Raw genomic sequence first — 26,586 nt, forward strand, 5'->3', positions numbered from 1 at the left:
TTGCGAGGTCACAAGTGGTCTACTTGTCTTTGTTACCTTGACGATGTGATTGTCTTTTCTTCCACCTTCGACAGCCACCTGACGCGTCTCGCTGCAATTCTCGCAGTCTTCAGAACAGCCGGGCTTCAACTGAATTCCAAGAAATGCCAGTTTGGCCGCCGGGAGATTACCGTGCTGGGTCATCTTGTAAATGCTGACGGCGTCCAACCAGATCCTGAAAAGATCCGCGCTGTTCGCAGCTTTCCTGTGCCCCGCTCTACTTCTGACGTGCGGAGCTTCATCGGCCTATGCTTTTAATTTCGTCGTTTTGTGAAAAACTTCGCCGACATTGCTAGGCCACTAACAGATCGGCTGAAGAAAGACACCACATTCTCATGGGGCCCTGAGCAGGCTCAAGCGTTCACCGCTCTCATTGGCTTCTTGACTACTCCCCCCATACTTGCCCACTTTGATCCATCTGCTCCAACAGAAGTTCGCACCGACGCCAGCGGGCACGGTATCGGAGCAGTTCTCGCTCAACGGCACCACAGTCAACAGTGCGTGATAGCTTACGCCAGTCGCCTGCTCTCTTCCCCCGAGAGAAATTATTCCATCACCGAAAGAGAGTGCTTGGCTTTAGTCTAGGCTGTCGCTAATTTCCGGCCATACCTATTTGGCCGCATGTTCTCCGTCGTTACGGAACACCACGCTCTCTGCTGGCTCACTTCTCTGAAGGACCCGACCGGACGTCTTGGTCGCTGGGCATTGCGGCTCCAGGAATTTTCGTTTACAGTCACCTACAAGTCTGGACGTTTGCACAAGGATGCAGACTGTCTTTCTCGTCATCCGGTGGATCCTCCTGACCCCGCTGCGCATGATCCGGACAGCTGCGTAATGGCTTTTATGACGTGAGCGACATGCGCACCGAACAACGTTGGGATGAGTCATTGCGCACCATCATCGATGCCATCCAGTCTGGCAGCGCCGACGCCGCATTCCGTATGTTCGTGCTGCATAACGGCATCCTCTACCGCCGCAACGTCAGCATTGAAGGCCCTGAGCTCCTGCTTGTCGTCCCTCGCCATCTACGGCCCGTCATACTTGAACAACTTCACGACGCACCGACGGCGGGACATCTCGGAGTTTCGCGCACATACGACCGCGTGCGACGTCGGTTCTTCTGGCCTGGGCTATACCGCTCCGTGCGTCGTTATGTTGCTACTTGCGACCTATGCCAACGCCGGAAAAGGCCTCCTCTGCCGCCTGCTGGATTTCTACAACCAATTGAAGTTCCCTCGGAACCATTCCATCGCGTCGGCCTTGACCTGCTTGGCCCTTTTCCGACGACGACTTTGGGAAATAAGTGGATCGCGGTCGCTACAGATTATGCGACACGTTACGCCATCACGAAGGCCATGCCAACTAGTTGCGCCACGGACGTCGCGGATTTTCTTCTTCACGACGTCATCCTCCTCCACGGTGCACCCCGACAGCTGCTGACGGACCGCGGCCGCTCTTTCTTGTCCAGAGTTGTCGACGACCTCCTTAGATCTTGTGCCACAGAGCACAAGCTGTCTACCGCCTACCATCCACAGACTAATGGACTTACTGAACGTCTTAACCGCACACTCACAGAGATGCTTTCCATGTACGTCTCTCAAGATCATCGCGACTGGGACGCCACGTTGGCCCATGTGACTTTTGCATATAATTCCTCTAGACATGATACCACGAGATTTTCACCTTTTTATCTTTTGTATGGTCGCCACCCCATATTGCCGTTTGACACCGTCTTACCTTCCGCGCCATCTGTTACCATGTACGCTCGCGACGCTATTGACCGGGCTCACATGGCTCGTCAAGTCGCCCGATCTCGTCTCGCCACGTCGCAGGAGATGCAGAAAGCCCGTTATGACCACCGGCATCGTAATATGAAGTTTGCCCCAGGTGATTGGGTGCTCCTTTGGTCACCATGTCGCCGTGTAGGGCTCTCCGAGAAACTCCTGTCCCGCTACACAGGACCCTACCAAGTCTTGCGTCAAGTTAGCGACGTGAATTACGAGATTGCGCCGTTGCACTTCGATTCGTCAAGTACGCCACCTGTTGACATTGTGCATGTTTCGCGGATGAAGCCCTACTCTCGCAATTCATCGCCGGACCTGCGCCGAGACGGCGCTACAACGCCCGGGGGTCCTGTTACGGAGAGGAAGTGAAGGAAGACGAAGGGCTGAAGAGCCTGACTGGCGCGCGAGTGTGGCGGTCAGCCATCTTGACTCTTTTACTAATTTCTCTCTGTAAATACATATTTTATATACTCATACAACCCCGTATCAATATACTTGTCAACCACTTTTTCATGTATGATATGTGAGTACTCCATAATGTCTTCGTAGATTACGACAACCAGAAATTTGTGTGATGTGTAGTGAAACTGAAACTGAAGCGGCTGGTGTTCGCAACACCGCTTTCATGAATGAAACGCTAGCACCGCCATCTGGCTGGTACAAGTTGTGTGGTTCCATGTAAGACTGAAGGAGCGCAAACAACAGGGCAAAGTTAGGCACACAGAACTTGCATCTTGTATCTGTTGTTTGCGCTCCTTCAATTTTAAATGGAACCGTACATCCAAGTTGTCCACCTTGCTGATCTGTATGAAGTTCAAGCGAAGAGCACGGAATAAGCAGAAAATCGACAGACATTGTCAAAAGTTAAAAACACGGCACGTGACAGTATATTCCATGCAATCCATTGTTGCTTCTGTTCCATGCAATCCACCCTTCTCGAAACTAGAACTAGATGAAGGAATCTTTTGTTCCTATAGACCGTTGGATTATTTCTGAATATAAGAAAAAAAAACAGGGCAGGGGAATGGCCACAAAATTAGCATAAAAAACACGCCGACGGTCAATTATCGCGTTTGATGAGGCATCTATGGCTTTCACCTTAATGATCAGATCCCAGTCTTAATCGTTTCTCCAGTTCCAATTGCATTCGCTAAAACGACTCGAATTGAAAGCCATCTTTTTCTGCTCAGTCGATGTATTGATCCTTACCTGCCCCCCTCCGAAAGCTTTCTGCAGCTCACCTGGTTTTTCACTGCCTCCATGATCGGCCCACCTTTGAACAAGCGGTGATTCCACGTAATGACGTCACGTTATGTGACGTCATAGTGACGACATGATGACGTCACACATTTTGATTATCTGTCACGTCATGATCACGTCATATGGTGACGTCATCACATGATGATGATCTTTTTTTGCATCACTCGCGTTGACGCCGAGGGACGCCGACGGTCAATTTTCGCGTCTGATGAGGCATCTACGGCCTTCACCGTAATGATAAGAGCCCACTCCTAATCTTTATCCAGTTCCCGTCTAGGTGGTGCAGTGCTATAGCCGCGCATCCAGTCCAGTGGCTTGTAGGAAAGCTGCAACCGCTCTTATGACCACAGTTGTGCTGTTGGCGTCAGGCCATGGGCCCAACACAACCTCATCAGTTAATGGCCTATTATGCACTCCTTCAGTCGAGGAAATCAGTTTTTGTCGTTCGCGTGCGTATGCTGGGCAGGTACAAAATATGTGCTCAAGTGTTTCTGGCACTTGACAGTGATCACAGTTGGGACCGGTGTCACTGCGGCCGATGATATGTGCATAACGTCTTGTGAAGGCCACACCAAGACGAATTCGGTGAATCATACTTGTGTTGTGTTGTGTTGTGTTACCATCGTCATCCATCATTCTTTTTTCTCCCCTTTCCCCACCCCCGGTGTAGAGTAGCAGGCTAGAGCATAATATCGCTCAGGCCGACCTCTCTGCCTTTCTACAAATAAACCTCTCTCTCTCTCTCTCTCTTATCCAGTTCCGATTGATCTGACGAGCACACAGTTCTCGCGTCGTGATTTTTCGGGACTAGGTGTTACCTAATAAAATGAAACTAAATCACAGAGGTCTTCTCTTGTATGAACAAGGTGATTATATAGATATAAAGAAAATTTCCGGAGTTTCGTCGAGAATGGGCGGCGTTCATATGAGAGGTTATGGAAGATGTTCTGAGCTTTCTTGTCGTTCTTTTATTTTTCCTTGCTTCAAATGTCCCGTCCTCTTCTTCATCTTCTGCTTCGCTTCCATAACACGTGCGTCGATTTGTCCGGCGTGAGAAGCAATAACTCTGAAGGAGGAGAGAACGAGTACCGAGAGAGAGAAAGAAAGAAATAGAGAGAAATAGAGATACAGAAGTGGAAGGAAGACAAAGACAAAGAACTACAGAGAGAGGGAAATAGAGAGAAAGAGAAAGAAAGAACGCATACCATAGCCACGAATAGTATAGTATAGCTAAGAAGTGGGAAGATGGGAGCGGGTGAGACATAGAAAAGCTATGTATTGTATAGTTAGTAGGGGTGTGCGAATATTCGAAAATTTCGAATAACGATTCGAATAGCGTTCTATTCGATTCGGTATTCGAATCGAATAGTGCGTATTAGAAAAACCGAATAGTTTTCGGGTATTTTTCGAACAATAAGCACCGATAAAAAAACCTCAAAGGAACGAAACGTTGTAACAGAGATGCGTAACGTTTCTTGTTTTAATCGTAGAATTACCAAGAAGCATGCAGCCCAAGGTAATGCGGGACTATGGACGCTAGATATTGATCACAAGATGAAAGCGTTGTTGCTTAAAACTCCAGCGTCGCCGAAGCGACAGAGTCATCAGTCCTCTGTCTTCATCATGACATTCATGGGAATTTTCACCCATGGATATAGAGTAATATTTATATACCAGTTTTCTTTAAAATTCGCTGACAAATTGCCGCGTTGAATACTGTAATCGTTTCTGTATTTTGACCTGCAGCTACAAAATATTTCTAAGGCTCTAGTTGCTGCTGTATGTGAGCTTTAGTCAGGTTACATAATTGTGCTATTGTTTGTGGGTTAGAAATGATAGTGACCTTCCTTTGTTAAAGCTTGTGAGTACTCGTTTCAAAGAAAATGTTGTTTAATTCTCGGCCTTTTTCGAAAATGATTACATTACCATTCTAGGGCTGCTTTCAATATGGCTGCCTGACTATTCGAAAGCTATTCGAATAGTATTCAAATAATATTCGATCCTTATTCCTATTCGATTCGGTGTGATCGCTATTCGATTTGTATTCGATTTGGTTCTAAAATTCATTTATTTTTCTTCAAATTCAGAGGATGTTTTTCGGCGTTTATCTTTCTGGTGGAAATTCGGCGTTTATTGGAGTTTATTTCTCGTCAATACCGAATTCTCCGATATTCGGAGTTTAATTTTGCATTATTCTAAATGGCTCCAAAATGAAATATCTGGGCACAAAAACAAAAGAACACACGAAGGGTATTTTAATTGTCTGGAAGGCTCAAACACACAAACACATATACGCACAAGCACAAGTACTTGAACAGGAAGCACGCCCCGCCCCGGTGGTCTAGTGGTTATGGCGCTCGGCTGCTGACCCGAAGGTCGCGGGATCGAATCCAAGCCGCGGCGGCTGCATTTTCGATTGAGGCGAAAATGTTTGAGGCCCATGTACTTAGATTTAGGTGCACGTTAAAGAACCCCAGGTAGTCGAAATTTTCGGAGCCCTTCACTACGGCGTCTCTCATAATCATGTCGTGGTTTTGGGTCGTTAAACCCCAGATATTGTTATATTACTACTATTGAACAGGAAACACCTACGTTTGTGGGCATTGCAACTTTAAAGCTTGTTGCGATAGACGCAAGCGTACTTTAGTAGCTTCGCGAAAAACCTAGCCGCCTAAGCACCATCACCAGCAGATAGAAGAAGCACAAGAAAGGAGCGTGGTGCCAAATATTCTGTAACTATACTGAACGATTTTTACTTCACCATTATAGGCTCAATGCGCCGCAGCAGGAAATATTCTACGTCATAAATGTTCTGGGTGTCGTCCACCGTCTGAAAATGTGATTACGCCCCAAAAGCAGATTACGTTTGGAGACCATAGGATTGAGAGAAAAAATTCAAGCTATAACCAGGTGCGACGATGTTAAAGAGCAATGAACAGATGTCAAGGGCGGCCGCTTCAATGCAATTTTTTGCGCATAAAAAGAAAGAAGTAAAACAAATCAATATACAAGCAATGTTTTTTCCGCTTTGATAGGGCAGGAAGGCGTGCACTCTAAGAACTGTGGCTCATACATGTGAGAGTGACATGTGCAGCACTCCCTTTAGAGAGACACGTTGACTCTTCTTAAAGAGTCACATGGACTCTTTTTAGGAAAGTCAAAGTGACGAAAAGGGAGTCATGCAGTGTGACTTTCTGTAGACAGTGCTGCACATGTGACTCTCGAATGCATAAAAGAAGAGTCAAAGAACACCTTTTTTTTTTTCTTAGAGTGTGGGGAGGGGAGAACACGCACGTGCACGCACACCATAAGCAATAAATCATCTCGCTGCCCCGCTCATGACTAACGCCAAGAAAGGATTTAGGAGAAGGTAATTAAAGAAAAGTGGGGTAGCTCAACCAGAGTAAGCGTCCCATTTACTACCCTACACTGGGGGTGGGGGATAAACGAGAAAGATACGAAAGAGATGTACAGAAACAAGGCACACGCCCCCGCAACGGCTACAAAAGCGCTAAAGACGTCGGTTGTTCCCCGCACTTCGTGGAAGGACGACACGTACGAAACATGCAGATGTTCCTTTATCAAAATTTTAAGACGGCTGAGTTGACAGATGAACATCTTGAACAATGAGCAGCGCGACACAGACGACGGTCGCCTTCATCACTTGTCCCCCGTCTTCATCGCGCTGCCAGATCTTCAAGACGGTCTTTCATGCGGCACACAGAGAACAATTGAATGAGAATTCTGATTACCGGAAATTTCTTGCCCCAATTTGTAGCCCGTGCTCGCCTAGAGTACGCTTAGTCTGCGTAGCTCCAACTTGATGAAAAACTTAGGGCAGCTTCGCGCTCGTGGTGCCAAGCCTGAAGGTACAGCACAGCTGGGCGGCCTTGCTTGTTTTGTCTTCATTTTCACCTTTCTTTCTTCCTCTCTTGCTTTCTCCTTCTCTCCGTTTTTCTATCTATTTTTGTGTTCTACTTTTGTTTTGTGCTTTCTATTTCCTCTCTTTCTCCCGCATTTTGTTGCTCTTTCTAACTTCCTTCTTTCTCTCGCTATGTGTTTCTCGCTACATATTTCTTTCCATCTCTTTCTCTCTGTCTCTTTTTATGTCTTTCTTTGTTCCTTTGTCTCTCTTCTTTCTCTCTGTTTTGCTCTCCTGTCTTTTTAATCCCTCTTTTGTGTCTGTTTCTTTCTATCTCTTTCTCTATTCGTTTCTCTGTCTTTCTTTCATATTTATCTCTTTGTCTCTCTTTCATTATTTCTCTCTTTATCTCTCTCTCTCTTTTTATCTCTGCGGCGGCCGCACTTTCGATGGAGGCGAAAACGCTTGAGGCCCGTGTACTTAGATTTAGGTGCACGTTAAAGAGAACCCCGGGTGGTCGAAATTTCCGGAGCCTTCCACTACGGTGACCCTCATAATCATATTGTTACGAATATATTTAACTTATTTACAATATGGAATTGTTCAGCAGTCAAGATGGCGGTTGTGTATTCTCAGAACACCGACACGTCGTCTGCCTCTTCTTCGCACACCTCCCCACAGTCATAGCTGCAACCCCGCTACATCGACCTCCGGCGGCGAAAGCGCCGACTCGGCGCTTGTTAGCAGGTGGTGGGCGAAAGGTACGGCTTCAGGCGAGCGACGTGGACGACGTTGGAAGACGTAGAGGGCGCCGTGTGGTCCAGAGGGGCGATGTCATAGGTGACCTCAGTCACCTGGTGTAGCACACGGTAAGGGCCGGAGTACTTGGGCAGAAGTTTTTCGGCCAGGCCAACATGCCGAGACGGAGACCACAGGAGAACGAGGTCACCCGGATTGAAGCGAACGTTCCGGTGGCAGCTGTTGTAGGTATGTTTCTGGCGGAGTTGCGATTCCGAAAGGCGTCGATGGGCGATCTGACGGGCCTTTTCGGCTGTGCTAATAGCGTGGCGAGCATATTCGGTGGACAGGTGGGCAGGGGTGGGTACGAGCGTGTCGAACGGCAAGGTCGGTTCTCGTCCACACAAAAGGTAAAAGGGAGAATATCCAGCAGTGTCGTGGCGCGAGCTGTTGTAAGCAAAAGTGACAAAGGGTAGCGCAATGTCCCAGTCGCGATGATCAGTCGAGACATACATGGCGAGCATGTCAGTGATCGTGCGATTCAAACGTTCTGTGAGTACGTTCGTTTGGGGATGATAGGCCGTCGTAAGCTTGTGCTTGGTTGCACAAGAGCGAAGTAGGTCCTCGATTACCTTGGATAAAAAGTAACGACCTCGGTCCGTGATGAGTTGACGAGGAGCGCCGTGATGTAAGATGACGTCTTGGATCAAAAACTCGGCGACGTCTGTAGCGCAGCTGCTCGGGAGAGGTCTCGTAATGGCAAAACGGGTCGAATAATCCGTAGCGACGGCGACCCATCTGTTACCGTTGTTAGAAAGTGGGAAAGGTCCCAAAAGGTCGAGGCCGACACGAAAAAAAGGCTCAGCAGGTACGTCGATAGGTTGAAGGAGCCCGGCAGGGTGCACAGCTGGCTTTTTCCGGCGTTGGCACGACTCGCAAGTAGCGACATAACGATGTACGGAACGGTAGAGGCCGGGCCAGAAAAAGCGTCGGCGGACACGGTCGTACGTTCTGGCAACACCAAGATGGCCGGCCGTTGGTACATCATGTAGTTGCTGAAGTACGGTCGAGCGGAGATGAGTGGGTACTACAACTAGTAGTTCTTGTCCGACTGGGCGCATGTTCCGGCGGTATAAAATGCCGTCGATGATGACGAACATGCGAAGCGAACTGTCCGTCGAGTCAGTATTCAGGCGGGTGATTAGATCTCGTAGGGACGCGTCACGCTGTTGCTCGTCACCGATGTTGCCGAAAGCGGAGAGCGAGGAAATACAGATGGACGTGTCATCCGTTACGAGGTCTGGATCGTCGACGGGGTACCGAGAAAGGCAGTCGGCGTCTTGGTGTAGACGGCCGGACTTGTAGACCACTGTGTGCGTGAATTCCTGGAGGCGCAGAGCCCAACGAGCTAGGCGCCCTGTTGGATCTTTGAGTGCTGAAAGCCAGCATAGAGCGTGGTGGTCTGTGGTAACGGTGAAAGGGCGACCATATAAATAGGGGCGGAATTTACCAACTGCCCATACAAGCGCCAGGCACTCGCGCTCAGTAATAGAGTAATTGCGTTCGGCAGGAGAAAGGAGCCGGCTGGCATACGCAAGAACTCTATCATGACCGGATTGACGCTGGGCTAACACAGCGCCAATGCCGTAACCAATAGCGTCGGTGCGGACCTCGGTTGGAGCGGACGCGTCGAAGTGGACGAGGATCGGCGGTGTGGTGAGCAGCGTAATGAGGCGGGAAAAAGCACTGGCTTGGTCAGGACCCCACCAAAATGGCACATCCTTCTTGAGAAGGTCAGTGAGGGGGCGCGCAATATCTGCGAAGTTTCTGACGAATCGTCGGCAATATGAGAATAGGCCCACAAAACTTCGAACGTCTTTGGCACAAGTTGGTACGGGAAAATCGAGGACAGCGCGAACTTTGTCGGGATCGGGTCGGATGCCAGATGAGTCGACGAGATGCCCTAGAATAGCAACTTGGCGATGGCCAAAGTGGCACTTCGATGAATTAAGTTGTAGCCCAGCCGCACGAAACACGGAAAGAATAGACGAAAGTCGGTCGAGGTGAGACTCAAAGGTGGGAGCAAACACAATGACGTCGTCCAGGTAACAAAGGCAGATAGACCATTTAAAGCTGCGCAAAAGCGTGTCCATCATCCGCTCGAACGTGGCCGGCGCATTGCACAAACCGAACGGCATGACTCTGAATTGGTAGAGACCGTCAGGCGTTACAAAGGCGGTCTTCTCACGGTCGAGGTCGTCTACGGCGATTTGCCAGTAACCAGAGCGTAGGTCTATCGAAGAAAAATAGGTAGCACCATGAAGGCAGTCCAAGGCGTCATCGATACGAGGAAGCGGGTAGACATCCTTTTTGGTGATCTTGTTTAAATGCCGATAATCCACGCAGAAACGCCAGGTGTTCTTTCTTTTTAACTAAGACTACAGGGGAAGCCCACGGACTCGAAGAAGGCTCAATAATGCCTTTTGTGAGCATCTTGTCGACCTCCTGTTGAATAACTTGGCGCTCTGATGGTGAAACTCGGTAAGGACGCCTGTGAATTGGAGCTGCATCACCGGTATCTATGCGGTGCTTGACTTGCGAGGTTTGACCTAAGGGCCTACCGTCAAAGTCAAATATGTCAGAGTAGGTCATAAGGAGATCGCTGAGGTCTTTAACTTGAGAGGGCAAAAGGTCTAAGGCAATCATCTTGGTTATGTTCTTGTGCAGTGTAGAAGAGGTGACTGCGTCGACTCTATGCGGGTTTGGAGAGACGACAGCGGGCAGTTCGGGTGACACCGATGAGATCTGGCACTCGTACGACGGTGACAGAGTAGCGAGAGCAATGCCTTGTGGTAGGACTTGAGGGCTCAATCCGAAGTTCAGAAGAGGAAGGCACGTCTTGTTCGCTGTAATAGTTACAACTGTGTACGGGGAGGAGACGTTGCGGGCCAGTAGAACACTGGGAGAGGGAGAGACCACGTAATCCCCATCCGGTACACTGGGATATGGTTCAACAGCGACGCAAGTTAGGGCTTGTGGTGGCAGACGAACAGCCTCAGCACACGAAAGTTTCGTCTGAACCACCTCCGACACGTCGGCGGACGCAGGCAAGTCAAGTTGTACAACACCGGCCGAGCAGTCAATGACAGCAGAGTGGTCAGACAAGAAATCGAGTCCGAGGATGACATCATGAGGACAATGAGCGAGAACATGAAACAGAACGGACGTCTGGCGGTCGGAGAACCTCACACGTGCCGTGCACATTCCGAGTACAGCCGGAGTTCCCCCACTAGCGACACGTACAAATAGGGACTCGGGCGGCGTAAGGACCTTATTTAATCGTGCACGGAGATCAGAGCTCATAATAGAAATATGTGCGCCAGTATCAATGAGGGCAGTAACGGGCAGGTCATCCACTTCCACAGCAAGCAGGTTCTGGTCCGTAGTGAGGGTCAGCAGAGGGTTTTCAGGTCGGGGGTCGAATGCAGCATCACCTCCGGGAGCTGCATTGCTCAGTTTTCCGAGTATGGGCGTCCAGTAGGGCGAGGCGACGAATGGCGACGGGGCTGAGGTGACCGGGAGCGACGATCGTGTGGGGACGGCGAACGGCTGGAGCGTCGGACCGATGTCGTAGGAGCCTCATCGTATGGTCCACCGTCACGAGCGGGAAACTGCAGGGGCCGGTGGTTGTCGTCACGTCGATAGCCAGCAAACGAGCGAGATGGAAAGGTGCGAGAACGACAGTAGCGGGAAATATGTCCTACACCGTGGCAACGAAAGCAGATCGGCTTGTCGTCCTGCGTTCTCCACTGGGCAGGGTCACGATAGCGGCGCAACATTTCCGGTGCACGAGGAGGCGTTATAGAACTGACACGAGGTTCCGTCAACGAACATACCGGCTGCAGTCCGACATTTGCAAGCTCCTCCCTCACAACCTGCTGGATCAACGAGATCGTTGGTCGAGGATCATCAGATGGCCGCGTCAGGAAAGATGGTGGCGACGCCGCCTCGATTTCTCGGCGCACGATGCGAACTACGCTCTCGTTGGTAGGCGGTTGACCGCATGGCGGCTGAAGGTCCTCGCAGGATGATGTAGCGGCCGTGTTCGGAAGTCGCATGAAATGCTGGGCAATGCGGCGACTCTTCAGCTCTTCGAACCGGCGGCACTCTTTGATGATGTCGTCCACGGTTGAGCAGTCTTTAGACACAAGTAAATTAAAAGCGTCATCCGCAATTCCCTTGAGCAAATGGCTTACTTTGTCACTCTCTGACATGTTGGTGTCGACACGACGGCAAAGGGCCAGGACGTCAAGGATGTAGGAGACGTATGATTCGGTGGAAGTTTGTGCCCGACAGGAGAGTTCTTTAGAAGCGGCCCGCTGGCGTCCGACGGCTCTACCAAATAGGTCGCGAAGCTTCTGTTTACAGGCATCCCAACTTGTTAAGTCAGCTTCATGAGCTTGAAACCACGCGCCTGCTGTTCCGCAGAGATAGAAGTCAACATTGGCGAGCATCATTGTAGGGTCCCACCTGTAGCCCGCACAAACCGCTCGTACTTCGCAATCCAGTCATCGACGTCAACGTGGTCGGTGCCGCAGAAGTTACCGGGATCGCGCGGTTGAGTCAATACGACCGGCTGTACCGGCTGTACCGGTTGTACCGGAGTCGCGGTCGAAGCGGCAGCAGCAGAGTTGCTTTCTGTTGACATATTGAGGCTGTCAAGGACACGTCCGCTGCGGAGTTCCGTCTTGCGTAGTACCCAGCACCACCACCAAAATGTTACGAATATATTTAACTTATTTACAATATGGAATTGTCCAGCAGTCAAGATGGCGGTTGTGTATTCTCAGAACACCGACACGTCGTCTGCCTCTTCTTCGCACACCTCCCCACAGTCATAGCTGCAACCCCGCTACAATATCGTGGTTTTGGGACGCTAAACCCCAACAGATATTATTATTCTTTCTATCTCTCTGAACTAGTTATCTCGCCCGTCCGAGTTATTGCATCCCACGCCGGACAAATTGGAGGAGCTGGAGAGCGCGTGCCGGACGCACGTGTTCGGGGAGCGAAGCAGAAGATGAAGAAGAGCACGAAGAGAACGTGCGCCGTTCGCGATAGTTTTCGCAAACGCTATATACTGGGGTAAGCCGAGCATAAACAGCTACGGGGTGGAAAAGATCGGTTGTCAAAAAGGGGAGCGTCATTTGGATTCGTAGAGACACGTCTGCGGTGCGCCGTGCGATTTCATCAAAGGTACCATGTCTAAATGGGCGGTATTTGAACCTGTTTCCCTGCTTTGTTTCTTTTTCTAAAGCACTTCGGTCTGCTAGCGTTCGGCCACTGTCGCGAACTCTACATTTCGGAAATGTTATTCTTTTCTCGCTTATCACCAAAACACGTCGCCATTCACTTGCAGCTAAGTGTGGACTGACGTCAGCCGGTAAGAGAATTGTCGCCATAGCTTCGATGTATTATTCCGCGACACACAGACGGTCCTACGTTGGGGCAAAACCCAGTATCCGCACTTAACGCTGCCTGACGCAGCAGTGATGAGAAATCGTTGAACGAGGAATGTCGCTGGAGCCAACGTTTCGCGGGGAGCCAAAGCAGCAGGTATGACGTTGAAAAAAGACATTCATATTCTTGGGTAGGCGTAGAGCCGCGTGTTAATATGAGGCTTTAAACTCGTTCTATAAAAAATGCGAAAAAGTACACGGGGAATTAGGTGAAGAGCATAGCTGACTGAAATTTCATCTAATGTATTTCGCCACGTGAGAACTTGAATAACAAAAAAGCTGGTTCCCATATCAAAGCAGAAAAGCGATTGACACTGAAATCACTTATGAAGTTTGGTTACGTTTTCTAACAGGACTTCATTTGAAGAAAGTTTCTGCAAGAGAATCAAAGTTGCTGCAGAAAGGCAAAAAATTAACTATGGGATTGGTAAGACGCCAAAGAAAGAGATAATTACTTTCAAATGACTCCAGCGCCCGGTCAATAAATCGATGCTACCTAGGTGGTAGTAAATGAGGCAAAATTGAGGTTCGTAATACTGGTACGGATCATTAGGCAGTTATTGTGTCCTTACTTGTTAGCTATATGACCCAACTTCGCGCCAGTTTTGGTGTGCTGCAATCAATGTTTAAAGTGACTCTACGTTTTTTACGCTGCTTGACTGCTATTAACAATATTGTTCATTGTGGGAAGTCTGCGAATATTCAGTTGTACTGCGTCAAGTAGCACACGGACAACCAGATAAGGCTGCAGGGAATTTGAAGGACATAATTTTACTACTTCAATGCTTCAAGCTGATCTTTCCTTTGTCGAGTGAAGCAGCTCTGATGATTAACGTGCAGAGGCGTAGCCAGAAATTTTTCTCGGGGGGGGGGGGTTAACCATACTTTATGTATGTTCGTGCGTGCGTTTGTATGTGTGCGTTCCTATATACGCAATCAAAATTGAAAAATTTCGGGGGGTTTTGAACCCCCCCAACCCCCCCCCCCCCCTGGCTACGCCCCTGTTAACGTGCGTGTATAATTCTGTGCATGTATACAACAATTTGAAGGGAAGCGGATTCTTACGGAAACAAAGGAAAAACGAAGCATGTACGATGTTTTTGTACGCGATGCTTGGCGCGCGATAACTTCCCATTTCCTTAGCCAGCATTTCCTTTCATCGGCACTCGCTTATTTGAGCGCCCCTCTGAGTAGGTCATGCGCAAACCAGGCCTGCTTGTCGGAGCGAAGCTCAAAGTTGTTAGGCGCGTGGGCCTACATATATACATGTAGTCTAACCAAGTGACGTTATTCAAATCAGCGACCTTTTGGCGCTGTAGCGGCGGGTGTGCTCCCAGCCGTCAGGCTGCGATTAACGCTCGGTCAGCGCAATGTGCTACGACGTAGCGTTTTGCAGCGATGCTCGTAGCTCTTTTGACGCATTTTCGTTCGTGTACAGCCGCAGCGTCGATGTACTCTTGTATGCTGCCCTCAAGATGCATTAACATTTGTGACGATATTTGACAGCAATATACTTACGAAATGTTGTCGTATCTCCTTGGTATGTTCTGAATACTTTGCCCTGTTTGTGTACCTTGTCTAACCGATGTTAGCAGCTTTGCATAGTTATACCGCTATCCCTATTCAAAGAAACTTCAATATATTGAAGGCCACAGATATGAAGAAAGATATATCACGTCAGCACGATGTCCAGTCTATAAAACGCTACAGTTGACGGAGAGTCTACACACAGGTTAAGGAATATGCTGACGCATTAATTTTATTCCTTACTTTTATGTCTCCCCTTATCTCTTTTTAGCCTAGGGGAGTAGATTGGATAACTGTTCATCTCTCTTGTTGTCTCAGCCTTACGCTTTTCGACGACTCGATTACTCTCCTTTTACTTCTTCTCATGCTGAACTTGCAGGCACAGTCAGAGACAGTCAGAAAATGAAGAGCTACCTTTAGGAGAATCAGAATTTAGGCATGAGCAACCGTATTTGAAGAATGGGAAGGTAAGTTCCCGTGAATTAAGGGAGAGCTACGAAAAATCTAATTTAAATTCAACATTTTCATTCGCTTTCTCGCACCTTGGAGTCGGTTGGGTGCCCTGTTATTAAAGATGTCAGAACGGACTTACCTGGTGAAACCAGTTAACCTGTTGTATGCTGCTGTGTGCGAGCGTTCAGGTTTTCGTTGAGCCTTGAATTCTTTTTCCCGCTTTTCTACCTGTGTTGCTCAAAGTCGGTTGTCGGGGCACGAAATTCAAGATTACACTCTTCGTTCTTGTTAACTTCCGCTGACAGCAGCCGTTATTGATGACCAAGTGGCGGGTGTTCCCGTGCGTGTCTTTTTCCGGGTTCTTTGTTGCCTCTTCTTTATTTGTTTTGTCTCGTCTTTAAAAGCTTCAGAAGGGCGTCTATCCACTCACAGGGTTGATGGCGGCGTTCACGTGCTTTAATATGGCGCGAGCTCAAGTCAGTTTCGCATCGAGCTTACGGACGAGCTCCGGCAAAATATTAGCGCTTGATCAACTTCGTCACCCGAAACACCTAGTCGGTTACAACGTAAGCATAAATGCCGCCAACAGCCGTCGGTTCAGAAAGAATTTGCATAGGTGCCCTATCCAATTGCATTTGCTTCTTTCCGTGACGTCAAGGACCGCATACATGCGCGTTCAGGTCGGTGGTTTTCTTATACAGACACATGTTCGTGCCGCTTGTTTAATTACATTTAATTACTAAACTACGTAGTATTCACATCAGCAACAAAAAAGTACTTACGTTTACAACGAAAGCCACCTAGCAACACTGCTTTGCACAGGTGAATGGCAGGCATTTCTGAGCGCGGACCTTCTAATGTATTCTTCGGTTGAAACCGACTATAAACAAGTTCGTTCGAAAATCGTTATTACTCGTGATGATCAAGTGTTTACGCTCGGTGGCAATCGCCAGTGTTTGCCTTCGTGCTTTCACGGTATTCCTGTAGCTTGGTATGATGTCCTTGAAATTTAAAATTATTGTGTGAGACCTACTGAAGTGATTTACCTCGACGTGGCCGTGGAATTCCTGCTGCCGGAGTGGAGGACGAAACGACCAGCGCATAATGTCTGCTCTTCGCTTGAGCCTTCAGATTCGTTTCACGGATGTTATATAGATTGTAATTTATATGTAGGGAGCAGTTAATACACTTACATGACTGCCATAACAGCCTGAATACTGTCCTTATAGTCAATTAACCGCTGTTCACATTCAGGAGCGTTCAAGCCTATTTTTAGGTACACTGCCCGAAAACCCTGTAAGGCGGCGTTCTAACCCGTTACCAACTAAAGTCCCTCGATATTTTTGGGAAAGTACCGTCTTTCTTTTAACCAAGCCGCCACGCCGAGCACCCTCCTCTCCCGTCTTCCACCTCCCCGCTTCAAGGGCCGTCGCCTGGGAAACGCACGCGCTATCTGCGTGACATAGCATTCTTGATAGGAAAGTGGCGCGAGCCGGGTTATAGGGAGGAGGAGGAGAGGTTGAGGAAAGGAAAAGGCGCAACTTCCGGCGCCCGCACGGTGGTCGTTTGGGAGAGAAGATAGATACGGTTTGGACACTTGGGAGAGGAGGGTTGGACACTTGGGAGAGGATATGGAGGAGAGTGTCGCTACTTTCTATATATCAAGGGACTTTACTACCAACAAGCTGTTTTTGGTTAGTGAGAGCAGCTTACCGTATGAGAAGCAAAAACAGTTTCTTTTTCCACGGTTTCGTTTTGTGCTTCCTCCACAACGCTCTCACCCGTCTTTCCTAATCCGTGTTCGCAGAAATAGGTGTCGTTTGAGGCAGTACAGGTTTGATATTACCGTTCTACAGGACAACAAGAGGTGCCGGAGTACAAATCTAATATGCCATGTTGATTTATCAATCGCAATGATATTTGTGTTGAGTTAAGCCATCGTCCTCTTACGGAGCCCCAATGTAGACGCAGCATGCAACCTTGAGATGAGCGACAACGACACCGCAAATATTTCAACGAATGGACATTTACGTGTTTCTGCGTTGCATTGGTCTGGTCTTGTGCACAAAGGCTCGTGTGTCGGTTCCCGTGCCGAGCGATCGAATAGTGCGAGTATTTGCCGATTCGCGCTGTCAATTCACAGACGCCGCTGATCTTCGAGTGAAAACAGATGCAACCAAAATACTTTTCAACAAGCACCCCGCGGCTGGACATGTTTGTGTAGCCAAGGGCTTCTGATTTTTGTAGCTATGCTGCGTCCAACGACTACACAGTGCTTCTCTGACCATACGTATGTGTTAGCTGACACCACGCAACTGTGTTGCGGAACAAGCTTAAGCGTCTGATATTCGCCACTCGTTCACGCAGCAAGCGATCACAACATTCTCAAGGAGCACCGCACCGGTTCAAAAAAAAAAAAAAAAAAAAAAGGAAAAAAGAAAAAGAAAAATTGGCCGCGTATCTGCGTGCTTCGCTGCAAATGTCGTGTAAAGACGATAGAAGAGGCACTGTGTGAGATATGGACGCCATCTGGCAATACGTCGGGAAACATGAGTGCTGTGTTGCGTGCTGCTAGTCCCGGCGCAGCAGCAGGCGAAGACCGGCGGTGACCAACGCGACCGGCAGGGACGCCAGCCAGCCCGAAAACGCGGTTTGGCGCGAAGCGCTGAAGCAGAGAAACGACCGCACTCAACGAGTACTCTCCACACACTCTTTTATTTACACGTCGCCTGGGTAAAACAGGAACGCCAGAGCGGTGCCCACAACCGGCAGCCTGAAAGCCGCCGACAACGCTGCTTTTTCATTTTTTAAATGTTTTTTTTCACCTTCTTGGCCTTCTCAAAACTAAAGTTTTTCAACACCAACCCATGGCATTCGTACAGTGCAATACAGAACCGAAACCGAAACACAACAATGAGCTCGTGCGAAGGGCACGGAGGAAGGCAAATTTCAGCGCAGTCGCATTTTCAGCTTTGTTGAAACAGCGCTCACTAGACGACGACGAAGTAAAAGAAGGCACACGACAGGCAGCGCCTGTCCTGTGCCTTCTTTTACTTCGTCGTCGTCTAGTGAGCGCTGTTTCAACAAAGATGAACGCATACCAACGCGCTCAAGCTTCCAATCTTATGCATTTTCAGCGCAGCTTAAGAAACTAGGTTCCTTAAAATTACGTATGTATGCATTTTCTATTAAAGGAACACGCCACCTAATACTTACCTAGTGATGTTGCACCTCAGATATGCATGATATTTACTTTTTGATCGACAACGTTCACAAGTATGAACAGCCATACCAGTTCAAGACGGCTGGCCCTTGGGCAAGTGGTTCAATTTTGGCCGAGTGGCTGAATCGAGGGACGTGCCGACAAACAGAAAGACAGACAGACAGAAAGACAGACCAAAATTTCTGCGTTTAAGTTCCCCAAGAAAGACTATCGTCTTTAAAAAAAAGAGAGAAACCAGAAGGAAAGAAACGCATTCATCGGGTGCCGGTTGTCAGGCGTAGTCTGGAAGGTGTTGGGGGGGGGGGGTTCATCCTCCCCCCCCCCTCACCCCCGAAATTGTTCGATTTTGCATGTGTATGTATACACGCACACGTACAAACGCACGCACGAACATACATAAAGTATGGTTGAACACCCCCGCCCCTCCCCCTCCCGAAAAGAATTTCTGACTACGTTACTGGTAATAATAATTGCTGGGGTTAAACGTCCGAAAACCACGATACGATTATGAGAGAAGTGGAGTGCTCCGGAAATTTTGACCACCTGGGGTTTCTTAACGTGCACCTAAATCTAAGTACACGGGCCACAAGCATTTTCGTCTCCAGTGAAAATGCGGCCGCCGCGGCCGGGACTCGATCCCGCGACCTTCAGGTCAGCAGTCGAGCAGCCACTATACCACCGTGGCGGGTGCATCAATACATAAAGTGAGACGAAAAAGATGGCTCACAGTTAATCACAAGTTTCTGCATTCCGACTTTCTTTCGTATCTATTTCTTCCTTATTCTACTGAATTCTCCTCTTTCACTCACTTTCCACAACAGAACCCCCGACTGCCCCTGTGATCCGAGACGGGAGCGGCGTTGTACTTCACGGCGTCACTAAACCATATGATGAAGGCATCAGCTTGGCTATCGTATGCGAGGTCCGCGGAGGTGAGTTGTTTCTTACTTTTCACTCATGCTATCGTACTTTTCATGTCATTGCGTTTTTTTTGTTGAGGGGGGGGGGGGGCGGTTTTAGATCATATTCCCTGTGGCATACGTAAGTGTCTACGTATGAAGAAAGTGCAAGCCTTTGTCATGCAAGAATTAAAGCCGCGGCTTATATAGAAATCCTTACACAAAAGTAAGAGATGCGTCGTGCCTGAGCAGCAGAAGGTTTATTATATCGTAAGCATGATTGCTTTATTACTAACTGAAAGCAGTAATAGTGCTTATCTTGCTAAAAGCAGTGATTATAAAGCAGCACATTAGAGCTTGAGGTCGGATGGCTTGCCGTTTATTAAGGCGTTTAAGCAGCGACGGCAATAGCGTACCGTTTAGGTATTGCCTTTCCGTGTTAAATGTACCACTCTCCGAAAACATTTTAGCTGCGCGAGTTGCTCGAGCCGTACAGTAACACGGTGAGCCAATTATAGAGGCTAATAGAGGTCTTGCAGAATAAAATAGCGACTCTATTACCGTACTTACCGTACAGTAAACCGCCACTGCTAAAAGACGTTATCACTCGTAGGAAAACAGTTAGTAAACGCATGTATTTACTTGTTTCGAACGTATTTTACTACATTTGCGGCATCCCTTTACTAGCCAGCAGCTAGTAAAGCTTGTAACAACTTTGCTTGTAACTTTTGCCGTTACTAACCAGGGAAGCTTTCTTGGTGTTTTTAACTAGGTAACTACTAAGCCACCTACGTTGCCAGATCTTTCGTGGGTGCCGCAGTATATTTTGCCGTAATGGTGACAATATTTAACAAAGTTTAGACAAACTAATTTTATTGATTACCTTGGAATAAAAGTTTCGTGCTACGTGATGGCGTACATATAAGCAAATAGAGGGACATACGATGATGTCTAGAAAACATCAATTATTCCTCTAAATTCTATAGTTGCTAACCAGTACACGGTGTGCTGTCACAATGTAGGAGCATAAATAGCCTTCAAGCTGCTGCTATAGAGTAGTTACCGGCTACGTAGAAGTCTTGATATTGTATGTGTACGTTTGCGTGTGTTTTCTCGTTTGTGATCCGTTCATGACTCTATGTATGTTGCTGTGATGCACATGGTAATGACATGAACTAATTAGCGGCCAATAATTAATGCACGAGGAAAATGCTACTTCGTTTTTTATCCTATATACACTTTTGTAATAGAATCATCTTGATATGGCAATGCACACGCACATATAAACAAAATAGGCGTAAACCTCTAATGCTGATTGAATACAGTCCACTAGAGTTAATACGGTTACTAAGTTGCTATCGCAGTCACTAACAACTCAGTAATATACGAACCATTCGAGTCGGCGCTTACTAACCAGGTAGACAATTTTACTGCATTTTACTACCCTCATTTACTAAGAGGTTAGTGCTTTTTGTGACAAGTAAACGGTTCGTATTTAGTTAGCGAATAGCCGACCTCTTTTTCTAAGAGTGTATTGTTAAACTTATGCAGAGGTTCCGCGGTGTTCCAGATTCTGGAGTCGCGACATTTTCAAACAGCAAACTCACAGGTATAATAATAATAATAGTCATACGTGTCATTAGAATACATGCGACACATGCTGTTCAATTTGTTGCTGCCGTTACGGTTCTTTGGCCTAGCTGCCCTTATAACGCGTAAATGTTTACGCCAAAAGTATTAGTACAGATGCTATAATAGTATGCGGTGCACACCAGATATGGCCTCAAAAGGACAGAGTGATGGGCTAGTTGGTAGTACATAATTCACGCAGTATAGCGCAAACAATCACGTGGACGGCGAAGGAGTCGGATGGGACACAGCGCTGTATCCCGCTGTGTTAGCCCTGTGGCTCGTCGTGCTCTTTCGCCGCCCATGTGATCCTTTGCGCCACTGCGTCTGTGAACAAGTATGTTCACTACAAATAACACCTCAATGTTTCTGCAATAGGCACGTGTCGTGGGTACAGCAGCGGATAGACAAATTAACGAGCATCTGGTATTGGATGGCGGCAATTAGGCAGCGAATGAACGGACACGAATTGCTTGCTGCGAAATAGCATTAATTACAGGACATCCACTGAGGCGTTGATTAATAGCCGTGGTGCAGAAGCCAGCACATTTCTTTCCTTCTCATTTTTTTAAAATCAGCGAACTCAACGCAGCAGTTAAGCCATCGTGACAGCTTCGTTTTGCTCCCCTTTCCGTCTTTTGCTGTGTTACTGTCGAGACAAGTTGTACGACTCACAAAGCCATGCACCACCAGCGATACGGTCACGCGACCCGCATTGCGCGTAATTCGGTGGAACGCGGGTACACCTCTAACTTAGCGTTAATTGGCAGAGACATGCGGCAGACAACAAACACGCTTCTTTCGATGCGAAGGCTTCGGGTCCTTTGCGCATGCTCACACGACCATCTCCAACTTGCTGGTGCTTGTGCGGTCCCACCAAACACTCCAAGGCCGCGGTCTTATTGCGAATATAAATCCAGACCCGCCAACCTTTATCATTTCACAGCGCCGTTGCGTAAGGCGAAATCGAGAGATCCCTCGGTAAATTGATTTGCTCATGCTGCGAGGGAGATAACCCGTACTCAGACGACGAGAAGACACGTCGAGCGCCGCTGTCACGAATTGTGTGCTGTTCGTCCGAACGATTTGGTCCGGAATTATTCCTTCGCCCCTTGCGTAATAGATGTTCTTTCGACATTTACTTCCCCGAGGGAAATATACATCTACATTTCCCCACCAACACGACGGAGCTCACGCCATGTCTTGGCGTGGGCGCAGAAGAATGTGCCGTTGCTTCATGGCGAGACAGTCCTCACGAAGACATGGATGGGGCACGAGGCGGACAAATGAAAGGGTTTTCCCTTATATATACACCGTCGCGCAGTCGCGCGTTCTATACGATTGATTTTAACGTGGTAATGTCCAGATTTTAAGTGCTTCTTGGGTCACCGTCAGCACTGAGAGGCGCAGTGACGGTTGCACAAAGTAGAAGAGACGCGGGTTTGGCATGAGTCACAGACGCAGGTCTTTCTCAAGAGAGCGAATGCAGAAGAAATGACCGTCTCCTGTACACCCTTGATTGCTCGATGTGCTGACGCATATTCAACGGCAATGCGCTAATGGAAAGGCATGTTCAAACATGCCTATAAATGGTTTCGCGATTATAAAGAAGGGTCTTGAGCTTCGTCGAAACCTTTCACGTGTTTTTTTTTTCTTTGCGCTGAGTTTGTGGTGATCAGTACTGACATTACAGCAGCTTTGAACTGATTCGCTGTGCTCCCTAATTTAAAATAAATATCCGTCATCTCGACCACTTTGCATACTACTTACACAGCAGTGCTCTATAATTTTTGGCAATCTTCACTGTATATGAGCCTGCCTTGGCTGTTCGAAAGAACGAAATAGCACTCCATGAATCGAACGAATCTGGAGGCTGCGCTGTGTGCGTACAGAGACGCGTAAAGCGGGGGCAAACACCAGGTCGCGTTCATACACGTGTTCGCACAAAGCTTTTTCCTCTTTGCCTGACTCTACACCAGTCGCAGATTGACTCCGTCTTGAATATCGTGAGAGCAAATAACTGGATTAAGTATATGCTTTACGCTCAGGAGCTCTCTTGTTGATCTTGTTTCTGTCACTTCGGCGAAAGGTTTGTATGGCCGACCACGCTTTCGCAAATGGGCTTGCCGGGCCGTACGCTGAAAGTAGCGGCGGCGCCTTGTATATTTCTTAGCGAACACGCGCCTCGTGCGGGCGTACTCGAGGCGCGGTGCATAATCCACGCTTTCCACGCACGGCGGTGCTTCCAAGAACGAAGGCCGATCCTATTTCGCCCCGATCGATTACAGGTCTGGATATTTAGGCTTTGCGTGCATTCATAAAGCTACGCACTTAGGCGAGGAAGTGTCGTGCGCTGTCAGTTGTTGCATCTGTTCAGTAACACAAAGACAGCCGTGTTTACAGCGACATGTCAAAAGTCATTCAACGTAGTATCACTTGAAGTGCTATATGAAGGTAAATGCAACGGACCAAAATCGGTCGGTAACTTTAGAGCGTCATTCCTGGCGGAGCTTCAGTTCTGCCCATTTTTATGAAGCACTATTTGCACGCTTTCTGTAACGTCGTTGAAATCGCGTAAGCAGACTGTATAAGTGCTGTTTATAAGATTGCAGAACTCCTATTAGGAATTAGCATTAGAAAAATGATGCCTTCGGAGAGGTTGCGCCTTGTTTGAGCTCACTCTTATAGGCTCTTTTAGGTGCACGAAGAACGAACTAAAGACGATGCAAACAACAGAGGCTGAAAGGAGCACCTGCGGCGGTTTTTTTTTTTCTAGACTTTTTTGTAGGAGCCGCCCACGCATCGTTTATGCATTGCCCTACTTTTTGTGCTGCTTTGCGCTCCAGCTGGCCGTTCTAAAAGTGTTGTACTGTGGATTAGTACCGTTTCCAATCCTGACGAACAGATGTTGAGTTCTAAGAAATGAAGGAACTCAAGTCATTGCTTCTTGTGGCGACAATATATAACACCGGGCTATAAAACGGACACCGACCAAAATTAAAACTAAAAACATTATTTTGGTCAGTGCTCTTTTATTACCTCATGTTTCATCTCGACCAGACGGGCTTTCGTCGAACCCTCGACCTCCTAAAGCACCCCTGACACCAAATTTGGAAGCTCGAGATGCTTGTGTTGTTTGATAGTCCTGCATGCGTGGGCACTTCAGACCGATTATAAGTGACGAACGTTGCCTTTAAGATATTTTGATTTGGGTTCAAAGTAAGCGTGAGTGCTCATCGGAGTTTTCAGCACCTCGCGACATCGCCACTAGTATGATGGAGATAGAGGCCCGTGTGGCGTTTCGCGAGTAAAACGAGTATTTTCGAGGTCAGAGAATATTTGCATGGCGCGCACAATAGACATCTCCCGGGGTATGCACAGCGTGACGTCACCCGCGCACGTGCAACAGTGGCTGACGGTTGCGGTTGGCGGAACACCCCAGCTTGTGGCTCAGCGTGGTACAGTCGCGCGTTACTTGGGGCACGTTTTTTTGTTTTGTTTTGAACCTCTAACTTCATCTTACTGCTGCAAGATTAGTTGTGGTATGTGTCAGAGAACATATAGGTGTGTGGTAAGCTGCGTGACGAAAAATTTGCTGCGCTGGCTGGCTGTTTCACTTGGAGAAGTGAACCCACGTGGTGACCTGTGCGAGGAACAGCGGCATCGTCTTCGAAAATCTGCCACGTTTATTGATCAAGAAGGGAGCCGACAGATGGATTGTGGCGTGCAGTGTGCGTTGAAGGGCATCGATGATATTCACTCACGCAGAGCTGGGCAAAGATACTTTGAAATTGTATCGCGATACGATACAAGATACTCAGGCAAGAAGTATTTGAGATACAGATACAAGATACTACAACACCGATTGTATCCGATACGATACATTCCAATTGTATCTTAAGATACTTCGATACATTCGCAAATTTGTTACTATATATTCATATAATGTAGCACTAAAGGCCTATACATAACAATTTTCGCTCGAAAATTTATTAACTGCGAGCAATTTTGTTCCATCTGAATAAATGTCAGTTGGTATCTCATAAGTTTTGTACTTCTAGCTCAAGCTATGTCAGTTTCATTCCGAAACAACTTATGGTGTTTCTTTAGCTGCTTAACATAATAAGCTCTTTATACACTTCGCTGATGGCGGTTTTTGCTTGTCGCTTTTCCAATTAATGGAAATCGCTGCTCTGCTTGCCGCCCAGCTAGCGGGTTGCCATCTAATTACAAGAACGTCAACAAGAAGTCTCTGCACGGTGGTGCAAATCCCGCTGTGGAGTTCTACCTTGCCCATAAACGTATTACGGTTTTCAGCATAGCGGATCACCGGACAGGTGTACGCCACCAAGAACATGTGCAGCCCAGAAACCTTTCAGACGTATTGTACAGTTGTACAAAGCGCTGCAGGACGTCGCCCTGTACACACTATTAATGAGAACTAACAGACAATAATGCCAAGGAAAGTACTTTCCTTGGCGTTATTGTCTGTTAGTTCTCATTAATATCGTGTCTAACAAAGAAAACGAGCCCTTAAGTGTCATCTTCTTTCCTTTGTACACACTATTGGCACTTATAGCTACGATTATCTGGTGATTAGTAACAGTATACAGAAGAATTTGGGGAATCTTAAACGAGGAAAACAAATGTATCTAAGTAAAATAGAAAAGCGGTTCCGTATCAAACACAGTGAATAAGTATAGAAACACAATAGAGACGGCCACCCCAAGAACTGGTGATATATTTAAGAGCTAATAATACGATTAAGAATAATTGTTGCGTTTTCCATCGCAAAACCACGATACGAATATGAGAGATGCTGTAATGGAGGGCTCCGGAAATTTCGACCACCTGGGATTCTAAAACCTCAATATAAGCGTACGGGCCTCGAGTATTTTCCCTCCATCGAAATGCGGCCGCCACGATCTTCGGGACAGCAGTCAAGCACCATAACCACTAGACCACCGCCGCCAGTGACCCCTAATAGCTATGACAATTAGGCGTTTAAAGGGGTCATGAAGCACCCCTTGGGCTTGTTAAAAAAACAAATCATGTGGAAAGCTGACACGGCTATGAACTGCGCTGCCAAATATTACAGTCGTGCGCGCCGCGTAAAGGCCACAAGCGGAGCAGAGGCCAGTTCTCACTCTCGTCGGTGGGCGGAACGTCTGCACGTTGACGTCGCGGATCTGCCAGTTTACGTCGCAAGAGACATAGCATGCTTACTGGTCGATAGCCGACGTAAATCGAGAGCGGCGTTCGGATCAAATGCGCTTCTTGCCACGGGGTGCCGCCACTTGCCGGTGCCGCACTCCTCAGTACATGGTAGCCGTACTCGCGCGCGCGAATCACAGCGGGAGAGCGATCGCGTTTCATGACGCGCGTTGACGTAACTTCTTTCCCCCTGCCATCCCTCCCTATGTAGCTTCCAGTGCGCTCGTCGGCACGAGAAAAGAGAGAAAGCGCTGAGAGCGTGCGCCAAACCCCCGTAACTCCGCTCATTCTTGACGGATTCGAGAAATTTTTGCGGCAATCGATTCGGGAGGCAGCAAACTCCGATACTGAGGTCATTAGATCATTACTTGGAAAAGTGGTTCATGACCCCTTTAAGGTAAGACCATTGAAAATTTAGTGTCTACGGAAAATAGCGTAA

General features: G+C 47.9%; 1 protein-coding gene across 1 annotated transcript in view; it reads left to right on the top strand.

Moving 5' to 3' along the window:
• Positions 1 to 26,586, top strand: part of LOC119381095 (neural cell adhesion molecule 1-B-like) — a 190,846-nt gene that overhangs the window by 125,731 nt on the left and 38,529 nt on the right. The window contains exon 4 of the mRNA XM_049412161.1: positions 19,227 to 19,337. Coding sequence (XP_049268118.1) covers positions 19,227 to 19,337 — 111 coding nt within the window. The remainder of the gene's footprint in view (positions 1 to 19,226; positions 19,338 to 26,586) is intronic.

Source organism: Rhipicephalus sanguineus, chromosome 2 (assembly GCF_013339695.2).
Source record: "Rhipicephalus sanguineus isolate Rsan-2018 chromosome 2, BIME_Rsan_1.4, whole genome shotgun sequence".
NCBI lineage: Eukaryota > Metazoa > Arthropoda > Arachnida > Ixodida > Ixodidae > Rhipicephalus > Rhipicephalus sanguineus.